The sequence below is a fragment of the Drosophila miranda genome, chromosome 4 (genome assembly GCF_003369915.1).
Source record: "Drosophila miranda strain MSH22 chromosome 4, D.miranda_PacBio2.1, whole genome shotgun sequence".
In the NCBI taxonomy this organism is placed as follows: Eukaryota; Metazoa; Arthropoda; class Insecta; order Diptera; family Drosophilidae; genus Drosophila; species Drosophila miranda.
Genome location: NC_046677.1, coordinates 31,542,388 through 31,559,025, shown reverse-complemented (window position 1 = coordinate 31,559,025; position 16,638 = coordinate 31,542,388). Strand labels below are relative to the sequence as shown.

Genomic DNA, 16,638 nt, shown 5'->3' with positions numbered 1-16,638 from the left:
GTTTAAACCTTATTTTATAAACAATCCAAAAATGATGAGAGTTTAAAGTTAACCAGTCTTGTAGGAAATTGATGTAATAATCGGATAAATTTATGAGTTTAGACCCTCAGGTCTTAGCTAGCTAGTTATATTCCACGGAATATAAAAATCAGCAATATAGAAGTTTATTTCGTCAGTATATTTACGGTATATTTTGGTATATTCCTGAGGATCGGACGGTATATTTTGGTCAACAGGTGAAAGCGACAATCGCGCGATAAGCTTTGACGACTGTGATTAAATTTAATCATTTTATTAGTCGAGGGGTGAGGTGAAAGTTCACGCTGGTTGAAAATGTCCGCAAAAGTAGCCAAGTCAAACAAGTCTGCCTCCAAAGAGCCGTCGGCGTTGGCAAAGCTCTACCTTATCGGCTACAACGCTGTGCAGGTGGGCGGCTGGAGCTACATCCTGTATCAGTTGGTCGACTACTACCTGCTGCAGGGCCCCGAGTTCCGCGCCCAGATAACGCTCTGGGACTACACACAAGTGGCTGTCATTATCTTCCAGAATGCAGCCTTTGTGGAAATCCTCAACGCAGCCTTTGGCCTGGTGAAATCTAATCCGGTGGTCACCGGATTTCAAGTCTTCAGCCGCATGATGGTCGTCGTTGGAGTGGTCATGGCCACGCCCACGGGCAAGGTATCGCCAGGTCTGCCCATTGCCCTCTTTGCCTGGGCCATCACGGAGATCATCCGCTATGGTTACTATGCGCTGAACATTGTCAAAGTGGTGCCACACTTTGTGGTCTTCCTGCGCTACACCACCTTTATTGTCCTGTACCCGATTGGCGTCACCGGCGAGCTCCTGTGCTTTTGGTGGGCCCAGAGCTATGCCAGGGAAAACAGTGTGTGGAGCACGGTGATGCCGAACAAATGGAACGCCACCTTTTCCTACTTAGCCTTCCTGTGGATTGTAATGCTCGGCTACATTCCCATCTTCCCCCAACTGTATCTGCACATGTTTGCCCAGCGCCGCAAGATCCTTGGCGCCGCCAGCAGCGCCGTCGGAGCCTCTGCCCAAAAGAAGAAAGCGCATTGAACCTTGCCCAACCAGCACGACACAAATTCCGGACTCAATTTGCATACCGCTCGTCGTCGCACTTTGGAGTCGGTCGTCGTAAGCGTTTCGCGTTCGCTTTTGGGGTCGCCTCTTACCTCACCTCTTGCACAAACATATTCGATTTTGACGCGTAAGCTTTAGCTATTAAGTGGTTTTTGTGTACAAATAAACTAGATACTTTTTTCCAAAGGCGTTGCAACTAATTTATTTTGGGGTTTTATAATTATTGTATTGTATTGTAACAGTAACGGCTAAAATATTAGATCTCTTTTTCGCTTAGTGCTGGGACCATTGTATGGACTTGAGATCTATGCCCTCTTGGACCATTTCCCAAAGCGGCGACATCTCGCGCAGCCTCTCCACATGCTTGATGCACTTGTCCGCTGTGTAGTCGACCTCTTCGACAGTCGTGAAGCGTCCAAGACCAAACCGAATGGAACTGTGCGCCAAATCCTCGTCGGCGCCAATGGCTCGCAGCACATAGGATGGCTCTAGGGAGGCCGATGTGCAAGCAGAGCCACTGCTTAGGGCCACATCCTTGAGGGCCATCAGCAGAGACTCTCCTTCAACGTAGGCAAACGATAAATTCAAACAGCCATTGTAGGTGGCCACAGCATCCCCGTTGCGGATGACGTGTGTCAATGCACTCGAAAGTCGATCCACTAAGCGGTTAGATAGAAAGTCTATCCATTTTTTGTCGTACTCCATCTCCTGCTGGGACAGCTCGGCAGCTGCTCCCAGGCCTACGACCAAAGACGCTGGGACCGTGCCGCTTCGCAGGCCACGCTCCTGCCCGCCGCCACTCTGAATGGGCTCCAAACGAACTCGAGGCCTGCGACGCACATACAGAGCACCGACACCCTTGGGTCCGTATATCTTATGCCCCGATATGGACATCAGGTCAATATTCATGGCATTCACGTCCATGGGGATCTTTCCTACGGCCTGGGCCGCATCAGTGTGGAAAAATACTTTGCGGGATTTGCAGAGCCTGCCAATCTCGTCGATGGGCTGCTTCACGCCAATCTCATTGTTCACTGCCATAATCGATACCAGGGATGTCTCTGGCGTGAGGGCCTCCTCCAACTGCTTCAGATCGATGATACCATTGGTCTGGACCGGAAGGTAGGTGACTGTGAAGCCCTCGTTTTCGAGTGCTCGGCAAGAGTCCAGGACGCACTTGTGTTCCGTTTGTGTGGTTACGACATGCTTCTTCTTGGTGCCATAGAACCGTGCCACACCCTTGACGGCAATGTTATTGGACTCTGTGGCACCTGATGTGAATATAATCTCCTTCGTTTCGGCGCCAATAAGATTGGCAACTTGTTCGCGTGCCTTCTCCACAGCTGTTTCCGATTCCCAGCCATAGGCGTGCGTGCGAGAGTGAGGATTCCCATAGTAATTGGTTAGATAGGGCAACATGGCATCCAGCACACGTGGATCCATAGGTGTTGTTGCCTGGGCATCCAGATACAAGGGCCGACCCTTTGTCTGTTCGTTTTTGATGTTGAAACGTACTTGGCGCTCGCGAAACTCTGCAAATATTGTACCAGTTTACAAGCATGCACAAGTATAATCTTCCATAGCATTACCTTTAGATGTTGCAGCGAATTTTACTGCTGGTTGTGCAGGGGCTGCCGTTGTGGCTTCGTGCCTCACAACCCCCACAGCTACATTTGTGGCCCTGGTGCGGAGAACGTGCGCTTGCACGTGACCTAGCACCTTCTGCATGATACAATTTGTACTCTAAAATTCGTTAGTTTAGTTTTCGTAATAGTTATTTCACAAGATTTATTTAATTTTCTTATCAGCTGCTGTTAATCGACTGTGCTATCGATAGCCACCAACGTAACGTTAAGGCAGTCTATCGTTACATGAAGTCGCACGTAGCGCAACGTACGCTACTATAAAACACGATTTCGCTTACAAGTCTTGCAATTCGATCCCGATCTGGATCCAACCAATATTGGTTTACTATGAAGAAAAAAGCTTTCACTTATTGAACTCCGTTCATTTAAATGATTGAATACTCCGCACATAAGTGCAAAAATTTATTGATACGTAGCTACGATAGTAATTGTAGCGCTATCGATTGTACTGCAAAAACAGCTGATCTGCCGCCGAGCAAAAATTATGTTTATTTTTCAATAGACAACGTAAAATAAAAATATGGATAGAGGGGAATACAGAAAAGATCGCTTTACAGATAGAAGAGAACAGTCTTTACAGAGAAGGGATCGCTCTTCTTCACATGGAAGGGAGCGCAGTTCACACCGCAAGGATCGCACATCACACAAAAGGAAACACTCTTCCCGCAAAAAAGAACGCTCCCCACACACTGCGTCAGATCGTGGAGAGTCTCGGGAACGCTCTTCACACGAAAGGAAACGCTCATCACACCGAAACGAAGGCGCTGCGACATCCAGACGGGAACGCTCACCACACAGAAAAGTGTACTCCTCACATAGAAGGGAGCACTCTTCCCCACACAGAAGGGAACGCTCACCACACAGAGCAAAACGCTTTCCACCGAAGGAGCACCTAAAAACGCCGGAAACCAATGTCCTGACCTACAAGAAGTTGCAGCAGATGCCCGTAAATCTGCGCAAGAAAGCAATTAGAGAAGCACGCAACCGAAACGAGGAGATACTAAGCAATCGCAAGGGAAAGAAAAAAAAAGACAAATCATGGATCACTGCTCGACGCCAGTGCAACGCCGCCGAATGTTCCGAGCACAATAACCTGGTGGACAGCACAGAGCAAGAACTCCGTCAGATTTTGCAGGGTTTCGATGTACTCTCGGACATCCCCTACGACTGTACGGCTACGGAGCTGCTGGGCGAGGTAAGTGACCCCGATTTCGCACAGTTGAGGCAAGCAATTAGCACACTAGGGTGTTCTGCCATCATTGATGTCGTCACTCTCAATGACTGACCTACTGCCCGGTCTGAAGACTCTACAGATGCTAATTGATCGGCTTTATTGTGGGAAACGGCTACCGTTATGCGCAAGTCAGTGCTCACGTATTGAATATGTTTCATAATTTCAGATTGCCATCGCAGAGGGAAACGCCACAACTATTTTCGTGGAGCGAGATGGACTCAGCACCCTGACAATTGTGGTTAGTAGTATCTGGAAACGCAGCTGTTTGCACTCGCTTTCGGCGGCTTATCAATTAGCTTGATTCAATCACCAATCGATCAATATTTCACGAGTGAAATGTTGGCGCCGCAATGTCAATCCAGAACAGCCTCAATAGTTTTATTTGTTAGCATGCTTAGACTCTTTAATGATCTTGTTTAGAAAGTGGGACAGTGCTGTTGGGTTCCACTCCTCGGGGTGACCGAAAGTCCTGCCACACCTTGACCAGATCATTACTAATGCTCCTCCACAGCAGGACGACTTGGGAAGCAGACATCACAGCATTGCAGGCCATATAATTATAGTTCCTGGGCCTGATGACCATAGACCAGCGAGACCATAGGACACCACTCAAAGCTAGAACAAGAGTCTGCTTTTTTGATATCAGATGCGGCTGTCGATTAAGCACATCACCAAGCCCAGCCAAAACCACGCTCTATAGGAGAAAAGAGAGAGCAATGTTGGGGATCAAACACCTAAGGGAGGGATCCGATCCGGCCATACCCATTTGACAACAGGACCCCAGAAGAAGACTGTCTGCGGACCTTAACAGAAGAATTTTAAATGGGGAAATCCGTAGTGTAAGCCGATCTGTTAGCATACCCGTGGGTGAGGTCCAAAAGGGTCTCAGCGGGGCCGGCACATGCCTGTCTACGTTCCTGACGACGACGCCATACAGCAGGGAGAAGAGTCTCATATCCTATTATGTTTTTCGTGATATCCGAAATCTTGTACAATTATCGTATTGTACAATTTAGAATTTTGAATGGTTAGGCAACGAATGTACGATGGAACTCCAAACAAAACTCTCTCTCTTGAGGCATGCTCTCTCTAATGTTTTCTCTCCGCAGCTCCATCAGCCCGAACCGACCATCGCGCAGCTTAAGAAGGCCATTGCTGTGATATCTCGCGCCGAGCACAAGCGAAGACAGCGCGAGCGGCACGAAGAGAGTCTCAGGCGTCGTGGATTGGCCGACGGCGGACCCGAAGATCCACAGCGGCAGCAGCAAGTTGCTGGTGGAGCTATGCCGAGCTCCACCGGCGAGTTAGTTTATTCCGCACTGCGCAACGGGCACGATCATCGCGCGTTCGTTTCTTGGCACTTTCTATGGCGCTGCTTTGGCCTCTTCAACGTGGAAACGAATCAGCCGATCGACGACCGCTCCAACGGACGGGCCACCCTCACAGAGCTGGGCATTGAGAACGCTGCCACCCTGAAGTTTGTTCATCGCGTCAAGTACTTCGGTTGCCAAAGGCAGAAATAGCCAGCAGAGCACATCCACTGACAGCCAATGACAGTAGTAATCTTTTATAACATAAACATCGGATCATTGAAAAGCCAGTCGCTGGGCGTCAGCAATCGTAAGGAGGCCACCTGCACTGCATTATGCATCAACTGGTTTCGCTTTGGTTTTGCATTTCACTCGTTGCCACCACCATCTTCACTCTCACCCGCTGCACTCCGTTTGAGGATGGGAACAACAACAATGTCAAGATCACCAAACGGAGCCTGGAGCTGACACAAACCATCAATATCCAGCGGCAGGAGTATATGCAGCGGCAATGCGAGCTACTCGGCGAGCACACCCAGACCCAGGAGGATCTCACGGAGCTGCAAATGGATCATATGATTGTGGACAAGCAGCACAAGCTGCTCTACTGCTATGTGCCAAAGGTATGTCAACCGCTGGCTTCCTGCTGACGCAGCAAAACGATTGAAAAACGAGCCGACGGTCATGAATGATGTACATATTTGTACATTATTGCGGTTGCCATGTGCCTTCCCAAAAAAGGCGTCGGCATTAGTCAAAAATCGGCATAAATACCGAGTTCTCTTTTCCTGCTCTGCTTTGTTTATAAAAAAACTTGTTTCCTCTGCTTTTTGTGCCTCACGTGTTCTCGTTTTGCTTCGAAACTCGGAGAGTCCAAAGCATGTGTTGAGGTTTTTTTTGTTTATCTTGCAGCTTGTGGCAGGGACAAGCGAAGAAGATCCAACCAATGAGTCTGTGTTTGCTTAGGCCACAATTAGAAGCTATAGTTAAGTGATGTCTTTCACCCAATTTGGTTCTATAGAGACTTACAAGCGCATTTGTAGGCACTTTTAGCTTATCGAAGGGTTTACACTCTCATAACAGCATTATATTATAGCGAACCACTTGTATATATACAGTGAATTTTCTTATAATCGAACAATCTCCTGTTCAGGCATAATTTTGTATAGAAAAATCAATTAAAATGTTCCTTAACCAAATTTATCAGCTTATGGGGACTGCTCTAGTATTAGAACAGTTTTAAATGTAAAACTTCCGTTGATTTATATGTTTTATATTCCTTTATACAAATGAAGCCACGTATATGCAGCTTGCAGTTAACTCTAGTCCGTTTCGGTTCTATACAGACTTACAAGTGCATGTCTTATCGAAAGGGGCTTACGCACTCATATCAGCATTCACTTCATATATATACTCATATATAGTATATTCCTTGAATATACTGCTGATTACACTGGAATTAAATGCTCAATTACAGCTCAAAACGACTGTTCTCGATCAGTTTCGACCCTCAGTTATTCTGTTAAATGGCTTGTAATTATACGTAATAATCTACAACTTTTGTAATTTGTGATCTAAGCCACCAATAAATTACCAACTAGATTTGCATTCACTTGCAAACTACTGACTACTACTCGTGTTAAAGTAATCTGCTTAGCTCGGGAGTCAAAAGTCAATGTCTTAATGGGTCTGGCCAACCGCTGGCTCAGTGCCACTGTCCCCATTCTCTAGTTGATAAGACCTAAAACGAAGCTGAACTTAGAGATTAATATAGAAATATTTGCAAATATATGGCGATTATCTGTGGAATGGCCCCCATGAGGCCATCTATTCTGTGACGTCTTTTCCCCACAGATAATCCAATCCAATCTATATAAGTATATACAAAAATTAATTAACTTAAACTCTATGCACCTTTGATTGCTTTAACTAATTGGATTAGGAAATTACCTATAGAGGAAATTAACCAAAGGAAATGGCCTTACAATAGTACCACCCGCTTATCAGCCAATAAGTTATTGGAAAACATTAGAACCAAAACTATAAGATTAGATTGTCAGAGTGGCCGCCCGATGCCGGTTGCTTGGTGTGAGGCGGCTTGACATAAAAATAGATTCCTGTTTCATGTTGCCGGACAACCTTTGAACCCCTTTTTAGTTCTTCAAACAAATTCATTTCGGCTCCTCCACAGAACACAATTGAGTAATAGCCAATGAATGATGCGGCATGCGGCATGCGGAATTCTACGCTACTTATCAATGCGATACAAACCTTGATTGTGGAGTCTGGTTATACCAGTACCCAGTATCAGCTTTTTGGGGTAGTGGAGGAAATGTCATCTTAAACGCACACACTTCAAAATCTTTTCTTTATTCGAATTATACCCATTTGTTGTTCTACAAGATATAATTGTGAGAGATATGGATGTGCTATAGAAGTTTACTGATGGATGTTTAAGGGACCAAAAAAGAAAAGAAGAAATACATATCATAGTTTCATTAGTGGGATTAGTTTTCTAAGAAGTACCCTAATCTTCACGAATTTAAACCTATAGGAATTTACAGACTACTCGTATTCCCCGGAAAAAAGATTCATAGAAATGATTGGTGAGGTATTCTAAAAAAATAATCTTTTAATAAGGGAATTTAATTATTAGAAATATATCAAAATATAGATCAGCTAGGGACACTCAAACTTACTTGATTTATCAAGAGTTTATGTGCAGAAACTATTTGGCGGTCAGACATGGTCGGACAATTCATTTTTGCCCACATATGGGACGACGACGACCCAAAACTTTTTATACCCGATACTCAAAATGAGTATTGGGGTATATTAGATTTGTGGTAAAAGTGGATGTGTGTAACGTCCAGAAGGAATCGTTTCCGACCCCATAAAGTATATATATTCTTGATCAGCATCAATAGCCGAGTCGATTGAGCCCTGTCTGTCTGTCCGTCTGTCCGTCCGTCCGTCCGTCCCCTTCAGCGCCTAGTGCTCAAAGACTATAAGAGCTAGAGCAACGATGTTTTGGATCCAGACTTCTGTGATATGTCACTGCTACAAAAATATTTCAAAACTTCTCCCCGCCCACTTCCGCCCCCACAAAGGACGAAAATCTGTGGCATCTACATTTTTAAAGATAGTATAAAACTAAAAACGCAGAATCGTAGAAGATGACTATATCTTCTAGAGTGCAAAATCTGAACCAGATCGTATAATTATTATAGCCAGAATCAAGAAAACAATTTCATTCTTTCTCGCTCTGTCTCTCTCTAACACACAGGTTTCATGGTCGGTTTTGCCAATTGCAAAATATGAGTTCAAGGAGCTCAGAACCTATAAGAGCCAGAGCAACCAAATTTGGTATCCACACTCCTGTGATATCGGACCTTGACCGTTTTGTGTCAAAATTTCGCCACACCCCCTTCCGCCCCCGCAAAGGACGAAAATCTGGGGCATCCACAAATCTCAGAGACTATTAACGCTAGAGTAACCAAATTTAGTATCCGCACTCCTGTTAGATCTCACTATAAAACGTATATCTCAAAATTTCGCCCCACCTCCTTCCGCCCACACAAAGAACGAAAATCTGTTGCAGAATCATAGATAATGACCATATCTATCAGATTGCTGAATCTGGATCAGATCGGATCATTTTTGTAGCCAAAAGGAACAAATCAATTTGCAGTGGCTACGCAGCCCCCGACGTCACGCTCAGACTGATTTTCTGTCTCTCTCGCACGCACTCTTTGTCTTGTCGTTCAATATTAGCGGCGTCTGCCGGAGGAGAGCAATACTTACTAAGTATCGGGTATAAATGTAGAGTTGCGGTGTCCGCAGCAACTCACAACGTTCCACCTCGTTTATATAATATATTGATGAAGTTATCTGTAACGTAACACAACTCAGACTGCAGATCACTATTATCCGCAGTATTTGCTTTTAACAAAGCGCTAAGTTCGAACAGAGTGTACTAGGTTTGTTATCCGATCTAGGAGATTAACAATCATTGTTGAGTATAGAAATTTAGTTAGACATTGAAGAATGTTGCGACTAGGGAGGGAGTAGGCGTGTCAGCGAACATGCCACCTGAAGTGGCTATACACACGTTCCCCTTATCAAGGTATTGCCTCCACTCCACTCCATGTCTATAATCTGGCAGAGCGAACAATGAGAGGGGGATCTCTTAAATCATATATGTAATTACAAGCTACTATTCATATTCGACTCTTTTCATATATGTATGTACACGCGCGCTTCGGTCAAGCGTTTTCCCAGCTCATTCTTCCATGAAGTCGTAAACTGTTTGTGTTTACCCTTGGCCAATAACACTCTCCACATCATATTTCGTATACCCCGATATCCTCCTCCACTGCTGCTGCTGCTGCTGCTGTGATGGAGGCTCGCCCAGAGTGTCGGCTACTCGTTACGAGTACGCGGCCGTCGCGTGTTACTTTAATGGCTATAAATGAATTGCGTTAAGTTCGCATATTTGTGTTTACGATTGCTTACGTATGTATTGAGAGTGTACTTACTCGTATTTTCAGCATTACTCTGAACTTTGGCCCCGAACCCTCCTAGAGCTGGAGAGCGAATATGACAGTGGGACGAGATTGATTGAAAAGATGACAAGAAATGTTTAAATTTCACTTGAGTGGTGAATGTGGTTCTAAACACTCAGTCTGCTCTGTGAGCCTTGGTTTGATCAAGTAAAACATTATTTATTAATTTACAAAATTGTAGCCTAATATTATTTCTACAGCACAATTTAATGTGCTAAGTTATGGCTGGAGCAACAAGGCCTTCAAGCTGTAGTAAAACCTAGAAAGGCACAAAACGAAAGCCTGATTGAAAACTTTCACATTTTCATTTTCTTTTGATTTGTTGACAGATCCTCCAAGCATTCACGATGAACTATGGGCTTGATCGAATGGGGGAAAACATGGTTTAGATTGTCTAAACATTTTTCAAGGTTTCCATTTCGTTTTCCTCTGATCTAGACAAATAACTGAGTACTGTAAGTACTCGCATTCTTGAAATTACTGCGTAAGCATTCTTTCATTCGACACTGCGGACATATCCCTTTTCACTGAAAGCACTTACAATCGAAAACTTGGACTTGGATCATGCGAGCGGGGTACACTGAAGCAATAGTGATTGAAAATACATGTATACGCTGCTGTGTTTGGTTAAATCTTCTGAAACATTTAAGAAATTCGCTTTCATCAAACTGCTTGGCATATGCTAGTTGTTCCACCGAACTGATCTTTTTGAACCTCCGTCCGTCGTTTCTTTTTGGATTGTGGTTCCACTGTCTACGTGGGAATTGTTTGCTTTTGTAATGTGAAATGTTTTTGCGGTGTTTAATTGCGCTCGGCATTATCTGTCCGCCCAACCAAAATGTTTATATACAATTGTTTTTTCGAGCTGTACGCGAGTACTCGTTTGCCCCTAGTAATACGTACTGTTTGTGTGTGTTCAGTGTTGATGTGCTGCTTGAGGCTAAGGCTGTGCATAGTTTTCGTTGGTTGACTTCAACGACTTGACTTATTGCCCAATGTGTGTGCCCCATTCGGCCGTTGGCTATCCCCCAAGCAGATCTTTCTCTCTTGGCGAAAATTATAATTTATTGCAGTTGGCAATTAAAATGAAAGCACTTGCCTGATAGAGGTCTCCGAAGAGATGTAATTTCACGATTAACACTCGCAAAATTGCAACAAAATGGCATTAAAAAAAAAAACAGACGTCCAGACGGGGTCACTTTTCTGAACAACGATCCCAAGAATATGATACCTTTTTTTACTAGTACTTCATACCCAGCAACAGAACTCCTCGAAAAGCGCTGACTGGACTATTGAACTCGAGTTTTTTTGACGGAAAATTGCTTGCGACTGTTGCTTCTTTTAGACATTGATTTTATGACTAATAGATAGGTACATATGTATATTGAGTGACAAAGGTTTATATATAGAAATATACTAGCAGTTGCTCCCAGCTCCTTCTATTGCTCCGAGATTTCAACAATTTCAAACACAATTAGACTAGATCCCTAACCTAAGTCTCTCTAAGTCCCTACTTATAGTTCCTTAAACTATATTTAAATGCTATCAAAGTTATCCATTTCAGTTCAACAATTGTCAGCCTAAGGCCATAAAAGGATCTACTTGGAATCTCATTCAATTCAATGACTATTGTTAATTGATAATATATCCTATTCAAAAGAAATAAGCTAAATGAATTAAACAAATTACTTTATGAAGTGACTCAAAACTAATTTGATAACAGATATCTTTAGAAATATCGAATACAATGATGACAATGATAATATTTGCCCTTTTGCAGAACTTCTTTTTGGAATAGTTATTCAATGTGTGTGCAAAATGATGGCAACAAATAGATTTCTTCGACCTTTATCTATCACTAATGGGTTCTCCCCGTAAAGTAATGGAAGATATGCTATAGGCTTATCTAAGTTTTCCTTTGAATTATGTGATTATGTGAAATGTATGATGATTCATTCCGAAACCCAAAAAATTATTCTGGCGAAATAACTCATAGGGAAAATGTAAACGAAGAATTGTATTTTTCTTGTGGCCTCAATCGGATATGTACATATTTCTTGTTTATTTTGATTAAATTGCTGAATACCTCTTGAAACTAAACAAATTCTAATGCCGCTTTTCTCTTTGCCGTTTTCCAGGTTGCCTGCACGAACTGGAAGCGAGTGCTGATGCTACTAACGGGGAAGTGGCATAATGGCACAGATCCCCTGCAAATCCCCGGTTCTCTGGCCCATTCGGTGGGCATGTTCGCCAAGTTCTACGATTTGAGCGATCAGGAGAAGCAGCAGGTGCTCAGCGAAGACTATACGCGCTTCATCCTGGTGCGGCATCCGTTCGAGCGGCTGCTTTCCGCCTATCGCAACAAACTGGAGGGTGATTCCCCGAGTGCTCGGTACTTTCAGTCGCGTGTGGGCAGGCAGATTGTGCGGGAACTGCGCCCGGAAGCCAGCAACAAGTCGCTAGAACATGGGGACGACGTCACGTTTGGAGAATTCGTGGAGTATCTGCTTACTCCAGAGCTCAGCAGGGCCAATCAATCGGCGTACAATGAGCACTGGGAGGTGATAGCCAAGCTGTGCAATCCCTGCGTAATGAAATACAATGTTGTGGGTGCGTATGAGGATACCACATCATCATTCGAAATCCATATCTGACCACGACTCTTTTTTCCAGGCAAATATGACACATTGCTGGATGATTCCGCATTGGCGTTGTATCTGGCCGGTGCCACAAATCTGACATTCCCCACCGGCCACAAACCCTCCAGCACGCGTGCCAATCTTCGTAAATACTTCGATCCCCTGCCAATCGGTGCTATACGCCAGTTGTACGAAATCTACGAGGAGGACTTTCGCTTCTTCGACTACGGCATGGACGATGTTCTGGGCTTCGAATTCGGCTGAATGAATGAATTTGTAATGTGAATGTTCTCTGCTATGTCCGAGTCACTACCATAACGCTTTCCACTGGAAAAGAATGTGATTTTTATCATAGGATTCGTATTAGCAAATTTTGGTTTAGTTAACGTTTAGTGAAGCGCCATGCGAATATTATTTTACATTCACCCCTCTCCACACAAATATCACAAACATTATTCGATTATTACTCGTAGTAGTTGTGTTCGGTTTGTTTAAGAGATTATTAATGCAATCAAAGTGTTAATTTGTTAGGGAAATTATACTGTAATCATACGTTTACATATTGTACGATAATATAAGTATTTTATTTGATTTTAGTTATACGCCAAATGTAGTTAAACGTATTAAATGTATTCGGTTATGTTGGAACAATACTTTGACGTTTGTGTTTAAATTAGATTAGTTAGATTTAGAATGGACAACAGTATACCTTCAGTTTGATGCGTAAATGGTTTGGAGGATAGTCTATAAATATTGTAATCTGTAAGAATTATTATTATAGATTGATGCTTAAAAGATGTGGAAGATAACTCTGCACATATTGCAATCTCTTAGCATTGCATTGTTGAAGACCAAGAACTATATAGTAAATTGTATAGTTGACAGCATGTTCACCATTTCAATCCTTGACGATTATTGTCATTATTTCAGTTCGAAGCTTTGGCCTCCAGTTGATCAGTAAATATGCTTATCACTGAGCATTACATTGTAAGGCTCAAACATACTTATTATAATTAACGTTCGAAGCTTAAGCCTCTCGAATAATCTATTCTGTAAATATGGTAAATTTAAAATCCGAACTAAAATTGTGTTGGGATATTGTATTATTTATCTATTGCGTTGTGAAGTCAAAACCTCATTAAAATTATTATAGTTCGGTGCATCATAGTGCATCAGACCCTCTGTAAGCATTTTAATCTTAAGCATTATTTTCTTGACGACAAACGACCTTTAAATTACTTCTCAGCTTAAATGTTGGGTGTGATACTCTGTAAATATTGCAATCTGTAAGAATCACATAGCGGGGTTTCAACATGTTTATTATTAAAGTTATTTGATTTTTAGACGGTGTATAGGATAGCTCCGTAAGTATTGTAAATTGGGCAAAAATTATTCCAATTATTAAAAGTTTTTGGCTTATATGGTGTCTCGGATATTGTGTAAATATTTTAGATAACAGAACCTTTCTTATATTGCATGTAGGACACTGAGTATATATTGTTATTTTAATCCACTGCATTGTAGAGACAAAAAACCCTTAGAATTTGTATAGTTCGATACTTAAAAAGTGCATCAGATTGTCTGTTAACATTGTATAAAGTTTTCAAGTCTTTATTCTTTCACGACTTTTCTCCTCCTTGGAAAAAATCTAGGAGTATATATGTATCTACACAAATTTAGTTAAAACTCGAGTGGACAAAACAGGTTATATTAGAAAAATATTAACTTTTAATTCCTTTAGATTTAAAGTGTCTTCGTTCTATGATAGATTTACAACTACTAGATAGTACTTTCAAAATCTATTTTCATCTTCGCGTAAGTTTCATTTACTCCTTTTGCCTTCTTGGAATATCTCTCTATCTGTATGTATATATATGTAGATATGTATAAATGTATATTTTACCAATTCTACCAAGTTCTTTATGGATAACAGATTCAAGTTGAAGTGTAGTTTCCATGGGCTGTAAATCAATTTATTTAACGATTCTTTATTGGGTTCAATTGTGGAAATGGAGGAATGAACAAGTAAGAGTGAAAAGAATGATTGAATAAGAAAGTGTATAGTGGAAAAAGGCATCCCATTGTCTATCTAGTCAAGAAATCCATCGCATCAGCGCTTTATGTAAATCCAGCTTTTACTCTATAAATAGTAAGTACGCAAATCTAAAAAGCGAATCATGTAATGTGCCTGCAAATGACGATCACATCTGAATGAGTTTACACGATTTTCATATTGACATCATCTGAACCCTGGACACACTTATCAGTTTTACATTCCCGTGCTGCATTGATCGATGAAAATCGCATTGTTTTTGCCCCTTGATTGCGCGAAAGCTTTCATGTTTTCGTCAGCGTAAAATAAAAGCTCAATCAACCCGATGGATGGCGTCGGAAGTTGTTTATCGCCTTGGAGGGGCGACCCCATGATCAGCCCAGCCGCCCGTCTGAATAATTTAAATACGCAATATTGTCTATAAGAGAAACGGAGACGGCCGGCGCCCAAACGCATTCGTGATATTATTTCGTGTGTATTTTTATCCGGGCGACATATCATCAACAAGAGCGGTAGAGTTGCAGCCAAAGCCGAAGCTATTGATACCCTTTACAGATTGAGCCATTCTATAGTGGTTATAAAGAATCTTGTGAAGCTTAAGTTTGTGAACTTTCTTGAGTAAAAGGATTTGATTTGGAACAACATACATATGTGGAGATATAAACTTGAATATGCAATTTCCAACATCGTTTTGGATCTAAATATCATATGGCTCGTGATTTACGCTAATTATATCATTAAGATCAAGAATATATATATTTTATGTGAGGTCTTGTCTTTGTTGCAAACATCGCAATACCCTCTGCAGAGGGTACAACAGTAACGATATCACATGCGCGACCGGCCTTCCTCCCCGCCCTCTACAAAAAAAGCGCCGCCAGTTCAAGGTCGCCCCATACAATTATTTACGTTTTCGGCTTTGGTTATTCAATGACTGCTTCTTTTATTCGCTACGTCAATTTTTTCGCTTTTTTTGTTTTTGTTGGGTTTTGCATCAATCACAAACTTGAAGTTAGACATTGACAAGACATTCGAAATTATGAATTAATAGGTTTTTGTATAGCGTATAGGTATAGGGCGTGTTGTGCTAGTATTTTATAGGGTGTGCGGTGTGTTGGGAGCTGCGTTGTTTTGCTTTGGCAAAAGAATATGCATTATACATATGTATGTGTGTGTGTATTGTTTAAAGCAAAAGACATATCATATTTCTCTCTCTCTCGCGTCGTCAGTCCTTGAATTTCAATATCCGCATAAACTTAAACACCGCCGTTGCAGATCTATTCATTGTAGCTATAGCGCTGCTTCACGGTCCGATACTTCTTCAAAGAATAGAGCGCTTCCACCTCCTTGGCTAGGTAGCGTCCTTGCGCCAACAAAGCCACAATCTTCTTGGGATCACTCTCATCTTTGTGATTCATGAATGCGTCATGGATTTGCTTGCGGAACTTCTGAGGCCCATTTTGGCCGGGATACTCACGGCCCAGATACTGCAACTGGAGGAAAATAACGTTTACGCAATGTTTTTTGGGCGGGGTGGGGGTGCCCTGTTTTCCCAATGGAATGCGCCGGAATGCACGTGGCCGGCCCGGGTGGTTGCTGCAGCGAACTTACGTGCTTGTAGAGGCTGATAACTTTGGAGCGCAGCTGTGACATCACCAGAACTCGGGGAGATTTGTTTGTTTGTTAAATGCAAAAGTATTGACTAATGCGACCGCAGCTTTGGAGCAGTGCAGCTTTTCAAGATTTTAAGTGAACCAGAGATGGGAAACAATCAATAACATTTGACAATTGAACGAACTTAACCCACTTTTCGCGGCTTAACTCTATATGTTCACCTGTTTAAAACGAGGGGATTAAGTTGGTTAAGTTCATACAGCGAATATGTCGTAAACGATCTTTCCACAAATTCCAGCAGTCTATACATGCAAAATGCGTGTACACCAATACAATAAAATATGCTCTCAAGAGAAACAGCAATAAGAAACACACATATCAGTTCTAGCGGTAGCCGAAAACCCTGGGATCTAATCCATCTTTATAGTTTGGTTGTTCTTCCATCGGTATATTTAAAATAAGACGGTATATTTCGG

At 42.4% G+C, this 16,638-nt stretch overlaps 6 protein-coding genes across 6 annotated transcripts; 3 read left to right on the top strand and 3 right to left on the bottom strand.

The window, feature by feature from the left end:
- The first annotated feature begins 236 nt into the window (after nt 1–236).
- Nucleotides 237–1,287, top strand: LOC108162726 (very-long-chain (3R)-3-hydroxyacyl-CoA dehydratase hpo-8). Its single transcript, XM_017297594.2, has one exon. The coding sequence runs from the start codon at nt 334–336 to the stop codon at nt 1,075–1,077; it is 744 nt and encodes a 247-aa protein (XP_017153083.1). The 5' UTR covers nt 237–333; the 3' UTR covers nt 1,078–1,287.
- On the bottom strand, nt 1,274–2,925 carry LOC108162723 (cysteine desulfurase, mitochondrial). Its single transcript, XM_017297591.2, has 2 exons — nt 2,691–2,925; nt 1,274–2,633 (listed from the first exon to the last, which is right to left on the bottom strand). Exons 1-2 carry the CDS (start codon nt 2,827–2,829, stop codon nt 1,375–1,377), a joined length of 1,398 nt encoding a protein of 465 aa, XP_017153080.1. The 5' UTR covers nt 2,830–2,925; the 3' UTR covers nt 1,274–1,374.
- A 102-nt stretch (nt 2,926–3,027) lies between these two features.
- On the top strand, nt 3,028–5,560 carry LOC108162724. Its single transcript, XM_017297592.2, has 3 exons — nt 3,028–3,942; nt 4,148–4,219; nt 5,091–5,560. Exons 1-3 carry the CDS (start codon nt 3,268–3,270, stop codon nt 5,502–5,504), a joined length of 1,161 nt encoding a protein of 386 aa, XP_017153081.1. The 5' UTR covers nt 3,028–3,267; the 3' UTR covers nt 5,505–5,560.
- Nucleotides 4,358–5,023, bottom strand: LOC108162727 (mitochondrial pyruvate carrier 4). The gene is made up of 3 exons (XM_017297595.2): nt 4,843–5,023; nt 4,744–4,784; nt 4,358–4,675 (listed from the first exon to the last, which is right to left on the bottom strand). Exons 1-3 carry the CDS (start codon nt 4,934–4,936, stop codon nt 4,385–4,387), a joined length of 426 nt encoding a protein of 141 aa, XP_017153084.1. The 5' UTR covers nt 4,937–5,023; the 3' UTR covers nt 4,358–4,384.
- On the top strand, nt 5,511–13,838 carry LOC108162725 (carbohydrate sulfotransferase 11). Its single transcript, XM_017297593.2, has 3 exons — nt 5,511–5,914; nt 11,995–12,466; nt 12,530–13,838. The coding sequence occupies exons 1-3, from the start codon at nt 5,627–5,629 to the stop codon at nt 12,757–12,759; spliced, it is 990 nt and encodes a 329-aa protein (XP_017153082.1). The 5' UTR covers nt 5,511–5,626; the 3' UTR covers nt 12,760–13,838.
- A 1,622-nt stretch (nt 13,839–15,460) lies between these two features.
- On the bottom strand, nt 15,461–16,331 carry LOC108162728 (electron transfer flavoprotein regulatory factor 1). The gene is made up of 2 exons (XM_017297596.2): nt 16,160–16,331; nt 15,461–16,041 (listed from the first exon to the last, which is right to left on the bottom strand). The coding sequence occupies exons 1-2, from the start codon at nt 16,199–16,201 to the stop codon at nt 15,826–15,828; spliced, it is 258 nt and encodes an 85-aa protein (XP_017153085.1). The 5' UTR covers nt 16,202–16,331; the 3' UTR covers nt 15,461–15,825.
- Between the last annotated feature and the right edge of the window lie 307 nt (nt 16,332–16,638).

What these genes read in the sequence shown, in the direction of transcription:
- LOC108162726 (XM_017297594.2), top strand. Translation starts at nt 334, where the DNA reads ATGTCCGCAAAAGTAGCCAAGTCAAACAAGTCTGCCTCCAAAGAGCCG.
- LOC108162723 (XM_017297591.2), bottom strand. Translation starts at nt 2,829, where the DNA reads ATGCAGAAGGTGCTAGGTCACGTGCAAGCGCACGTTCTCCGCACCAGG. An exon ending in ATTCGCTGCAACATCTAAAG is followed by an intron (nt 2,634 to 2,690) that starts GTAATGCTATGG and finishes CAATATTTGCAG; the next exon opens with AGTTTCGCGAGCGCCAAGTA.
- LOC108162724 (XM_017297592.2), top strand. Translation starts at nt 3,268, where the DNA reads ATGGATAGAGGGGAATACAGAAAAGATCGCTTTACAGATAGAAGAGAA. An exon ending in CTACGGAGCTGCTGGGCGAG is followed by an intron (nt 3,943 to 4,147) that starts GTAAGTGACCCC and finishes TCATAATTTCAG; the next exon opens with ATTGCCATCGCAGAGGGAAA. An exon ending in TCAGCACCCTGACAATTGTG is followed by an intron (nt 4,220 to 5,090) that starts GTTAGTAGTATC and finishes TTCTCTCCGCAG; the next exon opens with CTCCATCAGCCCGAACCGAC.
- LOC108162727 (XM_017297595.2), bottom strand. Translation starts at nt 4,936, where the DNA reads ATGAGACTCTTCTCCCTGCTGTATGGCGTCGTCGTCAGGAACGTAGAC. An exon ending in CTTTTGGACCTCACCCACGG is followed by an intron (nt 4,785 to 4,842) that starts GTATGCTAACAG and finishes TCTTCTGTTAAG; the next exon opens with GTCCGCAGACAGTCTTCTTC. An exon ending in GGGGTCCTGTTGTCAAATGG is followed by an intron (nt 4,676 to 4,743) that starts GTATGGCCGGAT and finishes TTTCTCCTATAG; the next exon opens with AGCGTGGTTTTGGCTGGGCT.
- LOC108162725 (XM_017297593.2), top strand. Translation starts at nt 5,627, where the DNA reads ATGCATCAACTGGTTTCGCTTTGGTTTTGCATTTCACTCGTTGCCACC. An exon ending in TCTACTGCTATGTGCCAAAG is followed by an intron (nt 5,915 to 11,994) that starts GTATGTCAACCG and finishes GCCGTTTTCCAG; the next exon opens with GTTGCCTGCACGAACTGGAA. An exon ending in AATGAAATACAATGTTGTGG is followed by an intron (nt 12,467 to 12,529) that starts GTGCGTATGAGG and finishes TCTTTTTTCCAG; the next exon opens with GCAAATATGACACATTGCTG.
- LOC108162728 (XM_017297596.2), bottom strand. Translation starts at nt 16,201, where the DNA reads ATGTCACAGCTGCGCTCCAAAGTTATCAGCCTCTACAAGCAC. An exon ending in TTATCAGCCTCTACAAGCAC is followed by an intron (nt 16,042 to 16,159) that starts GTAAGTTCGCTG and finishes ATTTTCCTCCAG; the next exon opens with TTGCAGTATCTGGGCCGTGA.